Genomic DNA, 18,437 nt, shown 5'->3' on the forward strand with positions numbered 1-18,437 from the left:
GAATGCTCCAAAACTACTAGAAATGGGGTAGTAAAAGCTTGGGCTCAAGAACAAAGTCCAGGTGCCACCTTGGAGGAAAGGACCTTAAAAGATGCCCAAGGGCAGAAGTGTCCAAGTAAGAATAAATTTGAAGCAAGAAAATAAACGCAGGGGGAAGAGCAGTAATGCCAGCCATAGGAGAAAGAGGCACAGCAATTAGCTGGCTGAGAAAACAGCAGGGAGAGCTCTCACCTACAGAATTTGAAATGTGGGTTCTCAAACCTGTTGCGGGTGCCTGTGACTGAGCTACAAGACTGAGCAGGAACCCAATGGCCCCACTACTACCAATGCCAAATCTGAAGGCTCTAACCCTGAGGAGACATCCTGAACCGTGTCCTGTCGCTGCTTTTCACTTCCCAGCATGAGCAGCGCTTAATAATCTCAATTGAGATAGAAAGAAAAAGAAACAAAAGGTGTACTCACCACTATAAAGGGCTGACTGACCTGAAGTAGTTTTCAATGGCTCAGAACTAATTCAGCTCCCTCCAAACTGTGGCCACAAGCATTTAGAAAATGCCATAAAATGCCTCTTTCTTTGCGAGGAAGGAGTATGGGGCAGTGGAATAGAGGGAGGATGGGGTGGGGGAGGGACCCAGTGCCACGAAGTGTACCCCCTAAATTAAGCCTAAACAATCCCTGCTCAACAGATTGGTCCAAACAGGAGCAAAGTACCAATAACGACCAGGAGCTTGAATGAAACCATCCATCTGCCTGCTGGAGACAGAGAATACTGGCTGACTAATGAGCATGGCAGAGCTCAGTTTAATGCTCTCTACCTCCACTTGCTGGTAGATGGTCATAACACACAAGTCTCTGGATTAATCTGCTGATGATGACAAGGCAGCACTAAAGACTTGAGTCTTCTAAACTTTAAAAACAAATGGAGTAAGCAAGCAGACCCATCACATGAACCCATCATAATGAACCAGCTCTCTCTTATAAGGGCAAGAGAAGATCAATACAGCGTAGGCAGCCAACTTAATCCTCCACAGATGCTGCTGATCCCAACACCGAGCTGCATCCAGTGTTCGGTAAACACACTCCTTGCTGCACTCATCCTGGGAATAGGACAAAATGCTAAAAGGACTCAGGGCCAAATTCCATAATTGGCGCCTAAATGTCAATCACACTTAGCTACACCTAACTTAAAACTCAGCCGCCTATAACGTAGGCCAGGGTTTTAACGGCCTACAATACAGGCACATAAGTCCTTTAGAGAATTGTGCCTAGCGGCGCCTAAGTCTTTCTCCTCCCCCTAAACAAGTCTACTTTGGTGTTAGGCACCTATCTTTTGTAGAATCACGACAAATTAGATAGGTTCCTATCTCCCAATTAAATTTTATTCTTTTCAATTATGAGATTGGCTCATTATTGACATAATTTGCTAATTAAGGTCCATCTTATAGAATTTCCCCCTTAGTGTGTAATCTGTATACTGCCCAAATAGAGCTCGGTTATCAATGCCCTGCATGCTGCCCATTAACTTCCATACTTAGGCCCATTCTATAGCTAAAACTAACAGACATGTGTAAGTTCATATGCACTCAGAAAGGAACATGCGAATGTCAGCCATTTCTAGTAGCTTTTGTTACTGTGAGGTGCTGAGGGCAGAGCTCAGGTGCTGTTCTCAATCTAAGCATCAAGCAGTGGTGATTTTGCCTGCTGATTGAAAAACAAACACTGGTATAGACAGTATAATGACTTCCACATGGTAATGGAAACTAAAGGAGACTGTCACACCATTACAGCTGAATTTACAAAAAAATAAAAGGGCAAGGCCAAACCATCAATTCATGACCTAGGGCTTTGTCCTATCTAGCAGGTGCTCCAATGCTAGATCAAGCTTTGTTATCACAAAAAAATAACAACAACAAAAAAAAACAAAAAACAATGAGCACAGCAGGATGCAAGCAGTCTGTTCAAACAGAAATAAGAGGAAAGGACTGAACAATTAAGAACATCTTGTGCATATAATCTAAAGGAACCAGAGCATGTCTTTACAAAAGCTCTCATGTTGTGGCTAATTTGATCGTACTGACAGATTGGTAGCTTGCTATTAATACCACCATTAGAATACAGCACAGGTAGTGTCTTAACTAGCAGCGATCCGGATATTAATCCAGAGCCACCTCGCCCACGCATTCCACTAACACAGGCTACCACCAGGTCTCCTATGCTACCACTCTAGTCACTTCCTCTCTACCACCTTTACTACCTGCACCCCTGGTAAACTGAAAAACAGCAGCATTAAATTACTTCAAGGAGAGGTGGCAAATGGTAACTACACTCCCCATGCCTCTTCCTCCCATTTGCTTTGTCACATATTTGATTTGAGAGACAGTATCGAGAGATTTGAGAGACACTCTTCGTTTGTGCTTCCCATTCCTACTTAACTTTGATAGTATTCCCCCGAACCAGTAGGGACCCTCACAATTCAAAGAAGAGCTCCACTTCTCACAACAGTGGGAAGAAAACTCACCCATCTCTGAACTCACTACTCAAGGACACAGACGCTACAGAACAAAAGGGAAAAAAAAATAAAATAAAAACGCCTCCTCCTCCCCTAACATCCCCACACCTCCCAACTTGCACATCACACCAGTTACCAAACAGCAGAACCTCCTGCACCCTACACAAACACCACCATGCCTCCCAACTTTTCAACAAACGTACTCCTACATCTACTACTCTTCCTACTTCTAACCAACAGAAAAACAGAAGGTTATCACACATCCTCTATCCCAACCTTAACAGAATCCCACTACCTACCAGAAAACTTCATTCACCCAGAAACCTGATAGATTGCTCCTCACTCAACCACATCAGCATACCAACCAGCTGGGGAAAAAGACCACCTCCAAAACCAAAGCCAGAAAACCGCAACCATCATCCACAAACCAAAGAAAATCTCCTCCACCCAAACCGCTCACCCACTCCCCAAACTCTCAACATCTCATTATCCTGCGCATACATGAACATCAGATCAATAAGCACAAAAGCAGACCTCATTAAGGACTGGATAGTTAAAAAGCAACTAAGCTGCTTATTCCTATCCGAAACCTGGCTAACCTCGGAATCCGATCCCACCATCACAGAACTATGCCCTATTGGTTACAAAATAGAACTGATCTGCAGGAAAAAAAAACGTGGTGGAGGTCTAGCCATCATACTCAAAAACAACATCAATATAAAGACCCTAGACAAACACACCACCCCTCACCTAGATCTCCTAGCCTGTCAACTATCCGATGATTCTCTCACAGGAACACTAACATGCATCCTCTGTTACTCAACACCAGGAAAATGGAATGACAACAAACAAGATATCGAAGAATTTATTTACCAGAACTCCCTAACCTCACCTCATAATCTAATCCTAGGAGATATAAACCTCCATCTTGAAGATCACACCTCTAAACAAGTAATAAATTTACTCTCATACCTCAAAGCACTGAACTACCAGATCCTCGACCCCCAACCCACACACGAAAAAGGCCACCAACTAGATGTCGCTGCTTACATGACCCAACACCCCCACAAACCCGAAATCCATATCTCAAATGGGGCCTGGCACCCCTCACTCTGGTCAGACCACTATGAATACACCTTTAACATCAACTGGCCTCAAAACATCAACAAACAACCGCCAAAAAAAACCTCCTTCAAAACACGCCAAAAAATTGAACCCCCCACATTCTGGGACAAAGCAGACCACTCCATCACCAACACAGCCCCCAACGAATTCATATCCCAATGGCGAACCATAAGCGAAACCATCCTGAATGAACTAGCCCCAGAAAAATTAAAATTTAAAATATGTAGACCTTCTGATAAATGGTTCGACTCCGAACTCCTCCAATCAAAAAAGCTCTGCAGACAACTAGAGAGAGACTGGAAAAAAAATAAGAGCTTAAAACACACTAAAACTGCATGGAGAAATCAAATTAACCAATATAAAACCAAACTCAAGGAAAAACGGAAAGCCTACTACTCCAAAATGATAGGCACAAAAATCCCAGACACAAAAAAGCTATTCAACCTAGTAAAGAACCTCACTGATACTAAACCTTATCTTGCCACTCAAGGTACCCACCCACCGACAGCCATCCACCTAGCAGACTACTTCAAAAACAAAATCACCAATATCAGAACCGCATTCATCGATACACCCACCCATCTCGAAAAGATAACAACAAACCCAATAACAGGCGAAGCCATCGTAGCAGACAGAAGCTGGTCCAACTTCCCAATCCTACTTTGGTCGGATATGAACCGACTCTACAACAAATACAGCCATGCCTCCAGCGAACTAAATAATTGCCCCACCTACCTGTTATCAAACGCCTCCACCACATTCAAAACCAACTTTATGTTATGGATTCAAACCACACTAACAGAAGGCCAATTCCCACAGGACTTAGGAGAGATCTTAATCACCCCAATCATGAAAGATCACAAAGGCCCAATAGATAGCCCCTCCAACTACAGACCTATCGCTTCAATTCCAATATACGTCAAAATAATAGAAGGCCTAGTCACACAATACCTCACAATCTACCTGGAAAAACATAACCTACTCCACCCCTCACAATCAGGATTTCGAACCAACCATAGTACAGAAACACTACTTGTCTCTCTTCTAGATACAGCTCGGCAACACATCAGTAAAGGAAAAAAGATGATACTAATACAACTTGACCTCTCTGCTGCATTTGACCTAGTTGACCACACCATATTACTACAGATACTCGACGCCATAGGGATCTCTGGCAAAGTTTACAACTGGTTTCAAGGGTTCCTCAAATCAAGAACCTATAGGGTAAAATACAATGATATCAAATCAGAGCCATGGGCAAATCCCTGCGGAGTTCCACAAGGATCACCTCTCTCACCTACACTCTTCAACCTCTTTATCTCCTCCCTAGGAGCCACCTTAGATAACCTAAATGTCACATCCTTTAGCTACGCAGACGACATCACCATACTCCTCCCCTTCGACCCTTCAGAGCCCACCACCACCGCAAAGCTGGAAACAACCCTAGATACAGTAGAAAAATGGATGATGGATCATAAACTAAAACTAAACTCAGAAAAAACAAAATTCCTCCTGCTCGAAAAAGCCAAATCTCCTACCATCACAGAACTGATAATCAAAAATACCAAATACCCAATACAACCCGAACTAAAACTACTAGGAGTCACCATAGACAGATGTTGCACAATGCAGTCCCAAATCAACAAGACGACCCAGAAAGCTTTCCTAACCATGAGAAACCTACGCAAAATCAGAAAATTCTTCAACCAAACACAATTCAGACTAGTCGTACAATCCCTAGTCTTAGGTCTGCTGGACTATTGCAACTCCCTATATCTTCCTTGTCCAGCCATTATGATAAAGCAACTCCAGACCATACAAAACACCGCCCTCAGACTGATCTACTCACTTAGAAAATATGATCACATAACAACCGCCTTCTTAGACTCCCACTGGCTACCCATACAAGCACGAATTCAATTCAAATTCCTCTGCCTATTATTCAAAGCAATACAAGGCTCTTCCCCATCCTACCTAAACAATCGCTTAAACCAGATCTCCACCACAAGACAAAGAAGAACCCCAAATCCTTTTGCCTTCCCTCCACTCAAAGGCACACAACGCAAGAAAATGTTTGACAACCTTCTGGCAACACAAGCAGCAAAACTCAACCATTCCATCTCCAACCTGCTGACAACATCGGACGACTTCAAAACATTCCGTAAAGAAATCAAAACCCTGCTTTTTAAAAAATTCATCCAAAAACCTTAAACCACTTCACCTACCTCCAGCTAAGTTCACCTACCTCCAGAAAATTCACCTACCTCCAGAAAATTCACCTACCTCGACTGAACTCATCTACCACCAGACAATCCTCCCCCAAGTATCACACCTAATCACCCTTCATATAAACAGACCATAAAAAGATTGTAATCTTGCCTACTCTAACTGTGTTCCATTTGCTAATATCACACTGCTAGGCACTGTCAGTTTTCTATCCAACCCATAAGATCCCCAAGAAAAAAAAAAAAAAAAAAAAAAAAATTTGTATCCTCACTGGAAAATGTCCAGTAAAATCCTCTGTAATGTGATCATCTCTGGAAATGTCCAGTCAAATCTTTTGTAATCCGCCTTGAACTGCAAGGTATAGGCGGAATAGAAATCCGTAATGTAATGTAATGTAATGTAATGTAATGTAAATCAACAACCACAACCCTGGCAATACCTTACTTAACAAACCCTCTTTATAATAAAATTGAGTGCTATGACATGCTCTCCAGCAATATCTTTTACAACTAATTGTGGTAGTGTTCCAAATCTGCACCAACACATTCACTCATTATAGCATTTGTTGACTCTTAGTTCTCTAATTACTAAAGTGCCTTACAAAAGTCTTCACACCCACACACTTTTCACAGATTCCACTAATTGATAAAGCATTAAATAGAAAAGTGTCTCGCAAAATATTCGGAGCAGCAGCACGCTAACAGCAGGCCACGAATGGAAGGCACCCAGAAGTGCATGAACAGCGATGCAATGACATCACGTGCATGCGTGATGTCATCATGCCGATGTCTGCACAGGTGTGAAGGCCCTGCAGACAGGCCTTGAGCTGCCGGGGTGGGGGGGTGTTCAACAGGAGAGGAACGGAGAGGAGGAGAGGCACCAGCACTGGCTGTCTACAGGACAGCTTTCTCCACAAGAGGCACATTCTGTAGAATGAGGTTGCTGGATAACACCTCTTGTATGAATAGGAAGCTCTGAGACGATTTAGATAGTTGAGTCTTAGTCTTGGATCTCATTAAGGTGATCCATCTTTGTTAATGCCGGGTAAGTCTTTGGGTGGCATCTTCCACCTTGTCCCCCAAACAGCTCTTCACCAAGATAAGGAATGTTTGCTAAATGATCCTGAATGTTAATGTCTATGTCAGAGACTTCCAGCCATGCAAGATGACTCAGCAATAAGCATAGCCGATGATCTGGATGTCACATCAAATGCATCAAAAGCTGTTCTTGCTATAAATTTTCTGATTTCAAGGAGGTTTATAAGTAGTCTCCTAGAATTCTGAAAGTCGGTCAGATGGAATATATTGTTGAAAATCAGCCAATTTCTTAATGAGTTGTTTAAGGTAAAATGACATATAGAAGTTATAACTGAGAACCCTATTGGCTAACATAGAATTTTGTAAGAGGTTGCGCCCCAAACTTGTCGATGGTGCGGCTTTCATTTCCTGGTGGAGCAGTAGCATATGCTCTGGTACTGGAAGATTCTTTAAGAGTAGATTTCACCAGTAAAGACTGATGTGCCAGTTGCGGCTTATCAAAGCCAGGACAGGATTGTATTCTATATAAAGAGTCTATCTTCCTTGGAGCTATATAGGAAGAGCAAGAGGAGTCCCCCGGTTTTTAAAAAGAGCCTCCTAAAGGAGATTAAGTAAAGGCAATTTAAGGAGCTCTTTAGGAGGTTCATCAAAGTCTAACACCTCAAAGAGCTCTGCTCTGGGCTCAATGTCCGACTCCAACTTAACAAGCAAAGCCAAATTCATCAGGCAAAGCCTGCCTGATGAATTTGGTGAAAGAAAGTCCTTCTGGAGGAGATTTACATCTAGGCGGTGGAGGAGATGGATCTGATGGGATGCCATGAGAAAAATCAGAATCAACATCTGGAACTCCAGGAAATGCTCTACAGGAAGGAGAAGAAGGATGCTTCCTTGTCTGAGAAATGTGATGACTGTGAGAACATCGAGAAGGGCTCCTTCGGCGACGTCAGTACCAGTCAGATGAAGTACCTATGCCACCGCTGTGGTGTCGAAGAAACTAGCAACGCTGGTCTTTCTGCTGAAGCTCTAGACGATTGGTCAACCAACGTTGCAGACCAAGAGACCACTACCCCTGAATGGAGCAAGCCCTGCAGTGAGTTCACAACCCAACAGGTTGGCATCCGTCATAAGAATCATCCACTCGGAAAACCAAAAAAGCCAGCCCTGGCCGAGAACCACCCCCTGAAGCCACCAGCTCAAATTGCTGCTAGCTGACTCCACCCAGGGGAGCAGCATCTGAAGAGGGAAACTCAGCGGAGATCCCTAAGACAGGAGGGACTCCCGTCAATGGAGCATTGCTCCCCAGCCCAGGGGATCGCCTCCAAGGAGGCTGTCCGATACCCCAGAACCTGCAGACTAAACCAGGCTGAGAGAGTCAGACAGTCCAAGAGAATTCTGATCTGTTGACGAAGGTACTGTCCACTATCCCTGAGAAGGAACACACGACTGTCTGGAGACAAAGAGAAATCGCAGAACTCTAAGGACTGAAAGGACACTAAGCTTCTATTCCTGAATTTGTCAACGCCTGCAGCAGAGACACTACCATTTCCAACGCACCTTCGTACCCAACGAGACAGCGCCCTGATCACCCACTGTCCCAGGAAGGGTGGACTTGGACCCCTGCAGGTAGAAAGCTGCCTCAACCACAAGCACTTTGACAGAAAGAGATTTGCATACCAAGAAGGCAGTGCAGGCCAATCTCTCTCCTGCATATTCATTGTGGATATCCTGAAAACCTGGCCTGCCAGTAGATCTCAAGGACTGAACTTGGGCAGCCCTGCCATAGACCGAAAAAACCCTGATGCGCCTGCCGGCTGCGTCAAACAAGAAGGGTCTGAGGATACGCTGTTCAGAGGAGTCTGTGAAAAGGCCCACTCTGTAACCATGGCAGGGCTCCGTTGAGATACATGTGTTGCATCAAAAGAGTCCACAGACTCAGAATGCAGGCATATTGCATCAGACTACAGAACGGCCTCTGGGCAAAATTTTCTTCTGAAGGTACGGACCCAGGCCTGCTCCCCAGCTCAAGAGGACACAGAAGATGCAAAGTCTGAAGCGGTACACAATCACTGATCTGGCGCCCATCTGATGCAATCACATTTAATAGATTAAGGGCTGGGGAGTAAATCACAATAGATTTTGAGTCAAATTGAGGGGGGTTTGAGGCAGAAATAAGTTAGAAAAAAGATCAATTTTGAAAATCCAAAATGGCTATCATCACAAATTTGCACCAAAGACAGCAAAAATAAACAAAATCCAAAAATAAAAAATAGTGATTTGGGGTCTGGGGAGGTGGGGGACCTGAACCCTACCCTCAGAAACTGTGAAATATTACTTTTAAATAATTTTACAAGCCACGCACAAAGTTCCCATAGGAAATAATGGAGGTACACTCAGTCTCTGCAGCACCATGCTTGTCAGAAATTTTAACAGCAGCTGAATGGAAAGAAAAGACTTTCTGCCTCAGAAACTTCTCCAAATGACCAGATTGGAAGATTTTTGGACTGCCAGCCAGCCAGCCACCGATTATGACCTTCGGCTCCAAGCGGTCAGGGGCGGGAAAGGCAGCCTGTGCCTAGAAACCCGGGTGGATTTCACTCCAGACGCATATAGCCTACACTTGAAACCTGTGACAAGGTCACCTACAAGCAAACTCCCAGGGGAAGGGATCTCGAATCTATAAATGGTAACACATAGCAGGCTGGCTCCCCAGATCCACCAGAGCTTCTCTGTGAAGCTACAGTCCAGCACCACAGGACTGCATCCTTTCCTCCGACAGAGGACCACCAAGAAGGAGTCTCAAGGCAGTGAGGCCACCAAGAAACAAACTTTATGTGAAAAATAAGAAATAGAAGCAGAGTAACTGCAAAAGACTACTGTAAGGACTGCTTGCTGGATTTGTTTACCAGTTCTCAGACTAAGGGGGTGGAGCATGTGCCCAGAAAAGTTGTGGATTTTTCCAATACCTGGAATGCAGGTTGAGATTGAACATCTAGCGTATGGAATCCGGAAGGGCCGTAACAGAAGGGTCGTTGGCAACGAGTGCACTTTTTTAACCCGGCAGAAGGTCTCGACGTGAGGAAAAATGTAGGCGGCTAAATCAAGACTCAACGGTTGCACCCCGAGACGAAATCCAATGTAAATTTTTAAAAAATGTTTTATTAGAAACAAGAAACTTTAGAAAAGAAAAACAAGACGAAGGGCAAAACATATGTTGGAAAGGCAACACGAGGCAGACAGAGTCCAAAACACAACTTCTTTGCTCCGCAGAGAACGAAAAACTGAGGAACTGCGAGCCGACGGCGGGCAGGAAGGTACTCGTGGATGCACGGTGCAGGCAGTCTCAAAGCTTCTTAAGAAGTTTAAAGTGACAGTACACTTTTAGCACTGTCCATACCGAGCTCTGTGGATGACATAACCCACATGTGAGAATATGCTGCTTGCATGTCCAAGGATAATCTACTGTATTTGCTTCAACAATGGGAATTCCCTCCCTCCCCTTGTGCAAAGATAGTCAAATGCTGCAGCTACTCCAAATTTAGCTGGCCAGATCGGGGAATACACACAACCATCAGAGCGCTGATAAGAAGCTAAGCCCATTTCTAAAAGCCATTAAGGGGCTACTTACTTGTCCGTCTGCCCTACACTGGTTGTGCTCTCCGCTCTCATCCGGGTCAGTGCAGCAGCAGCTTCATCCAACGCGCAGCTAACAGATGACGTCAGCCTTCGAAGTACTTCAGGATCCGCAAATGCTTTACCATCAGCAGTGGATAATTTACCAATTCCTTCAAGCCATAATTACAGGACCCAGCAGGTAAGAAAACATGTATATCAAAGAAAAGAAAAAAAAAAAAAGCCACACATGAATTTTATATACCAGTGTACAGGGCATATTCAAAAGACATGATTGCACAAGTAAAAACTTCATATTCCCAATAGATTCATACATTTTTGGGTGTGTCAAAACATGTGGATGCTGGCACTACCTGGTTTGGGGGATATGTACTTATGGAATGCTCCTCTTTGAGGAGTCTTGTTTACAATGTAAAGAATGTCTTAAAACACGGTTCTTTTTTACAAGCCTTCTCAAACTGTAAACTTGTGCAATAGCAGCTCATGACAGTTGAAGCATGGGACTTATCTGCGTTTGTCCTTGTTTTGGCATTTTTCAGTACATTTTGATTAACTTCTTTATGTTTAACCAACCAAAGCCATCGGAAGTGGCACTCTTTTTGTGTATCAAACACAAGCTGATAAAGAGTGTGTTTAGCCGCTTATGCTTCCTCATCGGCTAAATACACTCTTTATCAGCTTGTGTTTGATACACAAAAAGAGTGCCACTTCCGATGGCTTTGGTTGGTTAAACATAAAGAAGTTAATCAAGATGAAGTACTGAAAAATGGTATAGAGAACAATGCTACTATAAGAGATTGGATTTAGAGGACTGATACGGGTCATAGATATTTATATGTATATGATTGATGATACAGACCTGTTAAAAACATGCTCTTGACAACCAGTTCAATAGTCATGTTTAGTTTATGGCATATATTTTTTATATAATCTTTATTATTATTTTACGTCTTACATATCATGAAATTTTATCCTCTGGAGAATTTTTTTTGTTTGATAACACTGAGATTGTCTTATCATTCCCTCTGTAATTCCCATTCCTGAGCACTGTATATACATGCACCTTCTTATCCAGTTTGTCTGCCTTGACTAGACTGTAAGCTCTTTTGAGCATGGTCTGACTCTTCTGTGTTTTGATGTACAGCAGTGCGTACATATAGTAGAACTATAGATTGTTTTGTTGTAAATATCAAATGGTGATTTAGCAAAACTGCAAAAAAACTGGGAGGGAGGGGCCTAAGATTGATTGGCTCAGGTACTTAAGGCCCCTCTTAGGCGCCTGGATCAATCAGGGCCTTAGGTTCCTCCCGGTGCATCCTAGGATGCACTGGGAAGGGAAGGCCCACCATTTTGAAGAGGCAAGCCTGCTGGCTGGAGAAAGTGAGCATCCCTCCTGATGGTCTTCTAAAAAAGGTATTGGGGGGGTCAGGGGGACAGCCCATTAGACCACCAGGCTTGGTGGGGTGGGGAAGGCTGTTGGGGTGGAGCTTGCTCCCGGGGCGTTACCAGGAAGAAAGACGGAGGGGGCACAAAGTTAGACAAGTTCCTGCTGAACCAGAACGTACGCAGGTAAGGCTAGTCTCAATTAGGGCACTGGTCTTTGACCTAAGGGCCGCTGCATGAGCGGACGCTGGGCACGATGGACCACTGGTCTGACCCAGCAGCTGTAATTCTTATGTTCTTATGATTGGTCCACTAGTCCACCAGGCTTGTGTGGTGTGGGGCTGTTGAGGGGGAAGGAAACTTGCTGTCGTGGGGGAGGGCTCTTTTTTTTTTTTTTTTTAATAGGCACAGCTCTAGTATGTGTGATGCGAACACACAATACCTTCGCCTGTAAAAAAAAAAAAAAATAGCCCCTGCTCTCCGATTCAGCCAGGGAGAGTAGGGGGATAGTTTTTTTTGTTGGTTTTTTTTTGGTTTTGGGGTTTTTTTTCACAGGCAAGCAGGAGGAGCTGTGCTAATGATTTTTCTTCTGAGCAAACCTCCTCTCCCCCTTTACTGGTGTTATTCCACATACATAGCATGTGTAGAATTTGCATGCTATTGTGCTGAGAAATGCCAGTAAAACAAAAATCGCTCTCACCACGTGGTGTCTGAGCTTGGAGAATCTGGCCCTGAGTTCAAAGTGTATTATAGGGGAAGAAGAATGGGTAAAGAAATAAAAAGAGAGAGAGATGAATTTACCATATTTACCATATTATGTTTTCCACACCGTCTACCATGCTTCAATCTCTCATACCACATCTGACACATAGTATTTGCTGTTCCATGTCTTCTATGCTGTGTTTCATCACACACGCTTGCTTCACCAATTTTGCCAAGTCGTGTCCATGCTTTGTAATACTAGGCTCACCATACTATTTCTCACCATACCATGTTTGTCATATTATTTTTTAATCATGCTATGTTAACTATGTTTTGCCATCCCTGTCAGACAATGTTTGCCATTCTATTTCCTGCCATACTATGGGCCCGATTCACTAACCTGCCCGATCGTGACCGATTCATGTCCGGTCCAGGTAGGGCTGATCGATTCAGGAAGAAAGAATATTCAAATGGGACAATCGGAGGCACGGCCCCATCCACCGACACAGATTGCTAGGTAGCAATCCTGACGCATGCGCAGACCATCTAATTTGGGTATAGATGGTCTGTGCATGTGTTTGCTGTCTGTTTTGGGGGTTTGGGGGGGTTAACTTTTTTTTTTTTTTTACTGGCCTCGACTCACCTGCTCTCTGCCGCCCTTTCCTGCAGTGCGAGCCCGTGGTTTTAACCCGCAGGTTTAAAGCGGGTTAAAACCACAGGCTCACACTGTAGGAAAGGGCGGTGGAGAGTCAGGGGAGGAGAGAGCAGGTTGCGGCGAAGAATAGGAGAGCCAGAAAAAGAGTCAGGGAGGCAGAGAGCAGGTTTATTTCAGGGCTGGCAGGACAGTCGTAAAGAACGTGAGCGACTGAGCCCCAGCAGTCACTTCTTGTTGATCGGCCAGCCCAGTCAGTGTTCAAGATTTTTGTTTAGTGAATCGCGTCCCTGCCTCCTTTGCATGCATGGATCGGAATCGGATTGGCACAGAGGTTAGTGAATCGGGTCGGAGGAAAATCAAGTCGCAAAGGGGTCACAAACCGATTGGTTCGCTTAGTGAATCTAGCCCTATGTCAAAGTGTGGCACAGTTCTTCCCCACCTTTACCGGTGCTTCTCCACACAAATAGTGTGCATATCATCGGCATGCCATTATCCTGAGAATTACCCGTAAAAGTCAAATCGCTCCCACTATGGCCACTACATTGGACTCGCCGGATTTTACCAATGAGTTCTGAACATCTTGCCCATGGTCTTTAAAAGAAAAAAAGCTATGTTATATGTTTACTTGTGTTCAGTCTCCAAGCTGACTAAGCCGAGGATGTGCCTATAGAAGCAACACCACTGAGAGATGAATCAGAGGCAGAGTGGGACTGTGCAGGGGAAGAACGCCAGCTTTGAAACTCATTCCAAAAATGTTTCATAAATTGTGAGAAAGCCTCCGCTCCTGGGGCGCAGTTACCCTTTGATGACTTAACTTTGCATTTCTTAGGCTGCGGAGGCTCTGCAGCCAGGCGCACTGAACTAGCAGCCGTGCAAGCTCCCAAATTAAAGAAGGCCGCCCCACTGGGCTAGCCAAGCATTTTGGTACTTGCTTAATCATGAGAGAGGCTAAGCTTGGTGCCGCCTCCTCTCTCAGCTGCACCATGCAACATGTGGTGCAAGGATGCTCTTGAGGTGCTAAATTTGCACAATCCTGGCAAGCCAAGGACTCCCAAGTAGGAGAACCCAAGGACTCCATCCCAAAAGGTTTGAGGCAAAAACTGCAGTTCTGGAGGAGCAGGGAGCTTTAGAAAAAGAGCTCATTAAAAACCCAAGATGGCCACCACTAAGAAATTCATGACAAAATCATGATTTTTTTTTTCACATTAAACAAAGTGCAAAAACAACAATTTTAGGATCTTTCAGGTGGAGGAACACAGGGGGACATGCAGAAACCCTAAAAACTTCAATTTTCAAACCTCCCCCAATTCATCTCACAGGCTGCGACAGCCTTTACTCACTGTGACCTGTGCTGAAAACGTGTTGCAGCCTACCTCAACTCTCTAACAGTAGCTGGAATCAGAGAATCACTGCCTCATGCTGGGAATGCTTCTTTGACGCTGATCTTTGGGCTGTCAGATTGCACCTTCATCCCTATGGACCGATGGATACGCTCAGGGATGGGTGGAAGTGAGAAGATGCAACCGGCACCCTGCGAGACATGGCCAAGTCCCCTACGGATGCCCAACAGCCTGCGCTCGAACCTTTGCTCAGCAAAAGGAGAAAGATGCCCCAAGCTCCTGTGAAGTAAATGCAGGCTGGCTGACAGGTACCACAATGGACTGGCCTGTGAGCTGCAGACCGAAGGCTGTGTAATCTTAATGCAGGCAGAGTTAAATAAACACTCCAAGCAAATTTGGATGAAAAAAAAACACCAAATAAAATAATAGAATGGGGAGAGCAGAACACAAACGCTCCTACTGGCACAAATGCAGACGGAAAAAACTGTAGGTGGAGCTAAGGAGCCCAATGCAGTACACCAGAGGCACAGAGAAAAAAATTCTGGAGTGGATTCCTTCTGCAAATGGCACGCGGCCATGGGGACACAAATCATCTGTCTAGAATGTCTCACCTATTGCATTGGAATATGCAATAATAGGGGAAAATCAAGAGGGGGTAAACATTATAGCATCAAACTATGACTTCTTGAAAATCCCATTTTTAGTTTAACAATTGCCATGAACGCTATTAATAGCAAAATCTGCAATGCTGAGCTCAGGCCCCTCTGGAAAGACACCATTACATGCTGCTAGTGCGAATGAAATCCAGTGCAGGAAAACCACGCTGTGCCCTTGTCATCTGTACTTTTTGAGAGCAAGAGCTGTGAGCTTTGACTGCTGAGTACTGGAATCACATCACCATGCCCCCTGATAGCCTCTTACAGTAATTGTTGTTAATACATATCAAGGAGAGAACGGGTATGTTCACATAACTGTTTTCTTTGGGCCCATATTGCCAGACAGTGAAATATTCTAGTGTGGGGTATTTTTATTTAAGGACAACTGTACCAACACACAAAATTTGTTTTAAAATGTGCACTTTATAAAAGCTTTTTGGGCTAGATTCAGTGAATGGCACTCAATGCTTTTCTATAATGGGCACTCAAAGATGAGTGCCCATTATAGAAAAGTACCGAGTACTGATTTTGACACCCATGACTTACATCTGCTGAAACCGGTCTGGATGCACATCCTCAGTATTCTATGACTCTTCACACAAATGTTAGGAATGCCCATAACCATGCCCCCTTCTGGGTTACGCACTATAAGATTTGGGTACACATTGTTATAAAATAGCATGTAGAAAGGGGTGCACGCAAATCCAAATTGGAACCAATTAGCACCCAATTACTGCAACTAACTGGCTTGTTAGCTAATTTACTTGGGCGCACATCTTGAATCGGTGCCCAATCTTGGCCATCATATAGAGAAATCCAGGGGTATATGCCTAGTGCCAAACTTCACAGAGCATAACAGACAACATGTTGTACAGTTAAAGCAGAGCCAACCCAGCCACTAGGCACCCACCTAGGGCAGCAGAGCACTAGGACAGTATATCTCATCTCTCCCACCTTCAGAAGGAACAAGATGCTGCAGCCCTTGAGCATGAGCCCATATTTAAAGACTCGATTCCTGTGCCGAGTCTACTTGCAACCTCAGCCTGGGAAGAGGTAGGGTAGTGGTGATAAGGAAGGGGGGTGAAATGGACACAGGATGGGGCTAGGGAAGGGGAGATGAGACGAGATGCTGGACTTTGGGAGATAGGGAAGTGAAGGAGAGATGTTGGGCTATAGTTTTATCCTCCCCCTCTTCCCTTCCTTTTATTTTTAATTTTTAATATAATTAAAATCTCCCTCCCTCCCCCTGCTCCTCCTCTATCCAACCTATCTAAATTTTGTCTTTGTCTTGGCTCCAACCTGCCCTATTTTATTTCTTTTTTTTTTTTAAGGTTTTAAATTTTTAATATTGTAAACCAGCCAGGTACCTGTAATGGTCGGTATACCAATCTATAATGGTCGGTATACCAATCTATAAATAAACTTCAAAACTTGAATTATTATTTATATTCTGCCTTTAAACAAGGTAGATTACAATCATACATACCATATGGAGGAGAGATCTGAGCCTCCTAGATGAAGGGGACACATGACTGAAGGTTTGTGTTAGGCATTAGAAATCCTTAAGCTGACCCTGAGTTAAAGCAGTACAGTACTACCAAATATACTTGAATATAAACTGAGATTTTTAGGCCAAAAAATAGCCCCAAAATGGGGATCTCTGTTTATATTCAAGTCCTCCCCTGCTCTGCACTACTCCAGTGGTGAGCCAAGACAAGAGCAATCTCTCCCATGTCCTGTCCCGGCTGGCTCTGTTCCACCCCATCTCTCTCTCACCTTCTGGACTCGTCCACAGCCTACCTTTGTTACATTGGTGGTCCAAAGTGAACCAGGGCAGCAGCGATGCTCCTACGTGCTTGCCCATAAAAACTCAATGTTAGAAATGGCTGCCACAAGTTCCCACGGCAACCTCACGCAACTCAGCAAGGGTGCCTTCCCACCTGTCAATGCATGGAACCATCAGTACAATAAAAAAAAAATAAAGCTAAGAAGCCAACTAGAGGAGATGGGCAGGTTGTGAGAGTATAGGCTTGCTGTCCTTGAAGAACACCTGTTATAGGTACAGTAAGTATCTTTGTTTTCTCCGAGGACAAGCAGGCAGTATAATCTCACATGCGAGACTCCCTAGCTTCCAGGATCTTGACTCTAGGAGAGGTCAAGTATTGATTAAACATGAGCCTGGCATAATTAAAGAGGGCCGGAGGGAAAGTTGGCTCTCGGAAAGTGAAAAAGTTTTGCAGAACTGCTTGTCCAAACCAACTGTCTCTTTTGGAGTTCTGTTCGAGACAGAAATGGGAGGTGAACTTATGTATTGAGGACCACATTGCTGTTTTGCAGATTTGTTCAATAGAAGCAGAGCAAAAGTGAGCTACTGAAGCCGTCGTAGCTCATAGAACTTCACGGTATTGCGGTATATAAGCTGTCATTATTATTATATGTTGTGAAAAAGTACCACTCCTGATTTCCACTATTACATGTCATACTGAATTATTTCTGATCTTTAAACAAAATATAATACTAGATAAAGGGATCATGAGTAAAAATATAATACACTTTTTAAATTATTTCTTCATTTTTTTAAGAAACAGTTACCCGACACCCATATCACCCAAGTGAAAAAGTAACTTGTCCTCTAAACTAGACTGGTAACCCCATCCTTAGCTGCAATAACTGCAAATACTTCTTAATACAGTAATTTATTAATTCCACATTGCTGTTGAGGAATCTTATCCCTCTGTTGTTTCCAGAGTTGCTTTAATTTGTAGATTTTCATGAATGAATGACTCATTTTAGGTCCTGCCATAGCATCTCTTTTGGGCTCGCCAGGATTTTAACTAGGAAATCCAAAACGAATTTTGTTTTTCTTCAGCCATTCAGATATAGACCTGCTTTTAAGTTTTGGATCACTGTTTTGCTGCATAACCAAATTGCTCTCCAGTTTCAGCTCATGATATTAAAGAATTTTCTGGTATAATGCAGAATTTATGGTTCCTTCAATAATAGAAACATAGAAACATGATGGCAGATAAAGGCCAAATGGCCCATCTAGTCTGTCCATCCGCAGTAACCATTATCTCTTTCTCTCTCCAAGAGATCCCACATGCCTATCCCAGGCCCTCTTGAATTCAGACACAGTCTCTGTTTCCACTACCTCTTCTGGGAGACTGTTCCACG

At 43.8% G+C, this 18,437-nt stretch overlaps 1 protein-coding gene across 1 annotated transcript in view; it reads right to left on the bottom strand.

Moving 5' to 3' along the window:
- ANKRD17 (ankyrin repeat domain 17) overlaps nt 1-18,437 on the bottom strand; it is a 291,925-nt gene that overhangs the window by 203,664 nt on the left and 69,824 nt on the right. The window contains 1 exon segment of the mRNA XM_033961546.1: nt 10,523-10,679. Coding sequence (XP_033817437.1) covers nt 10,523-10,679 — 157 coding nt within the window.

Source organism: Geotrypetes seraphini, chromosome 1 (genome assembly GCF_902459505.1).
Source record: "Geotrypetes seraphini chromosome 1, aGeoSer1.1, whole genome shotgun sequence".
Taxonomy (NCBI): domain Eukaryota; kingdom Metazoa; phylum Chordata; class Amphibia; order Gymnophiona; family Dermophiidae; genus Geotrypetes; species Geotrypetes seraphini.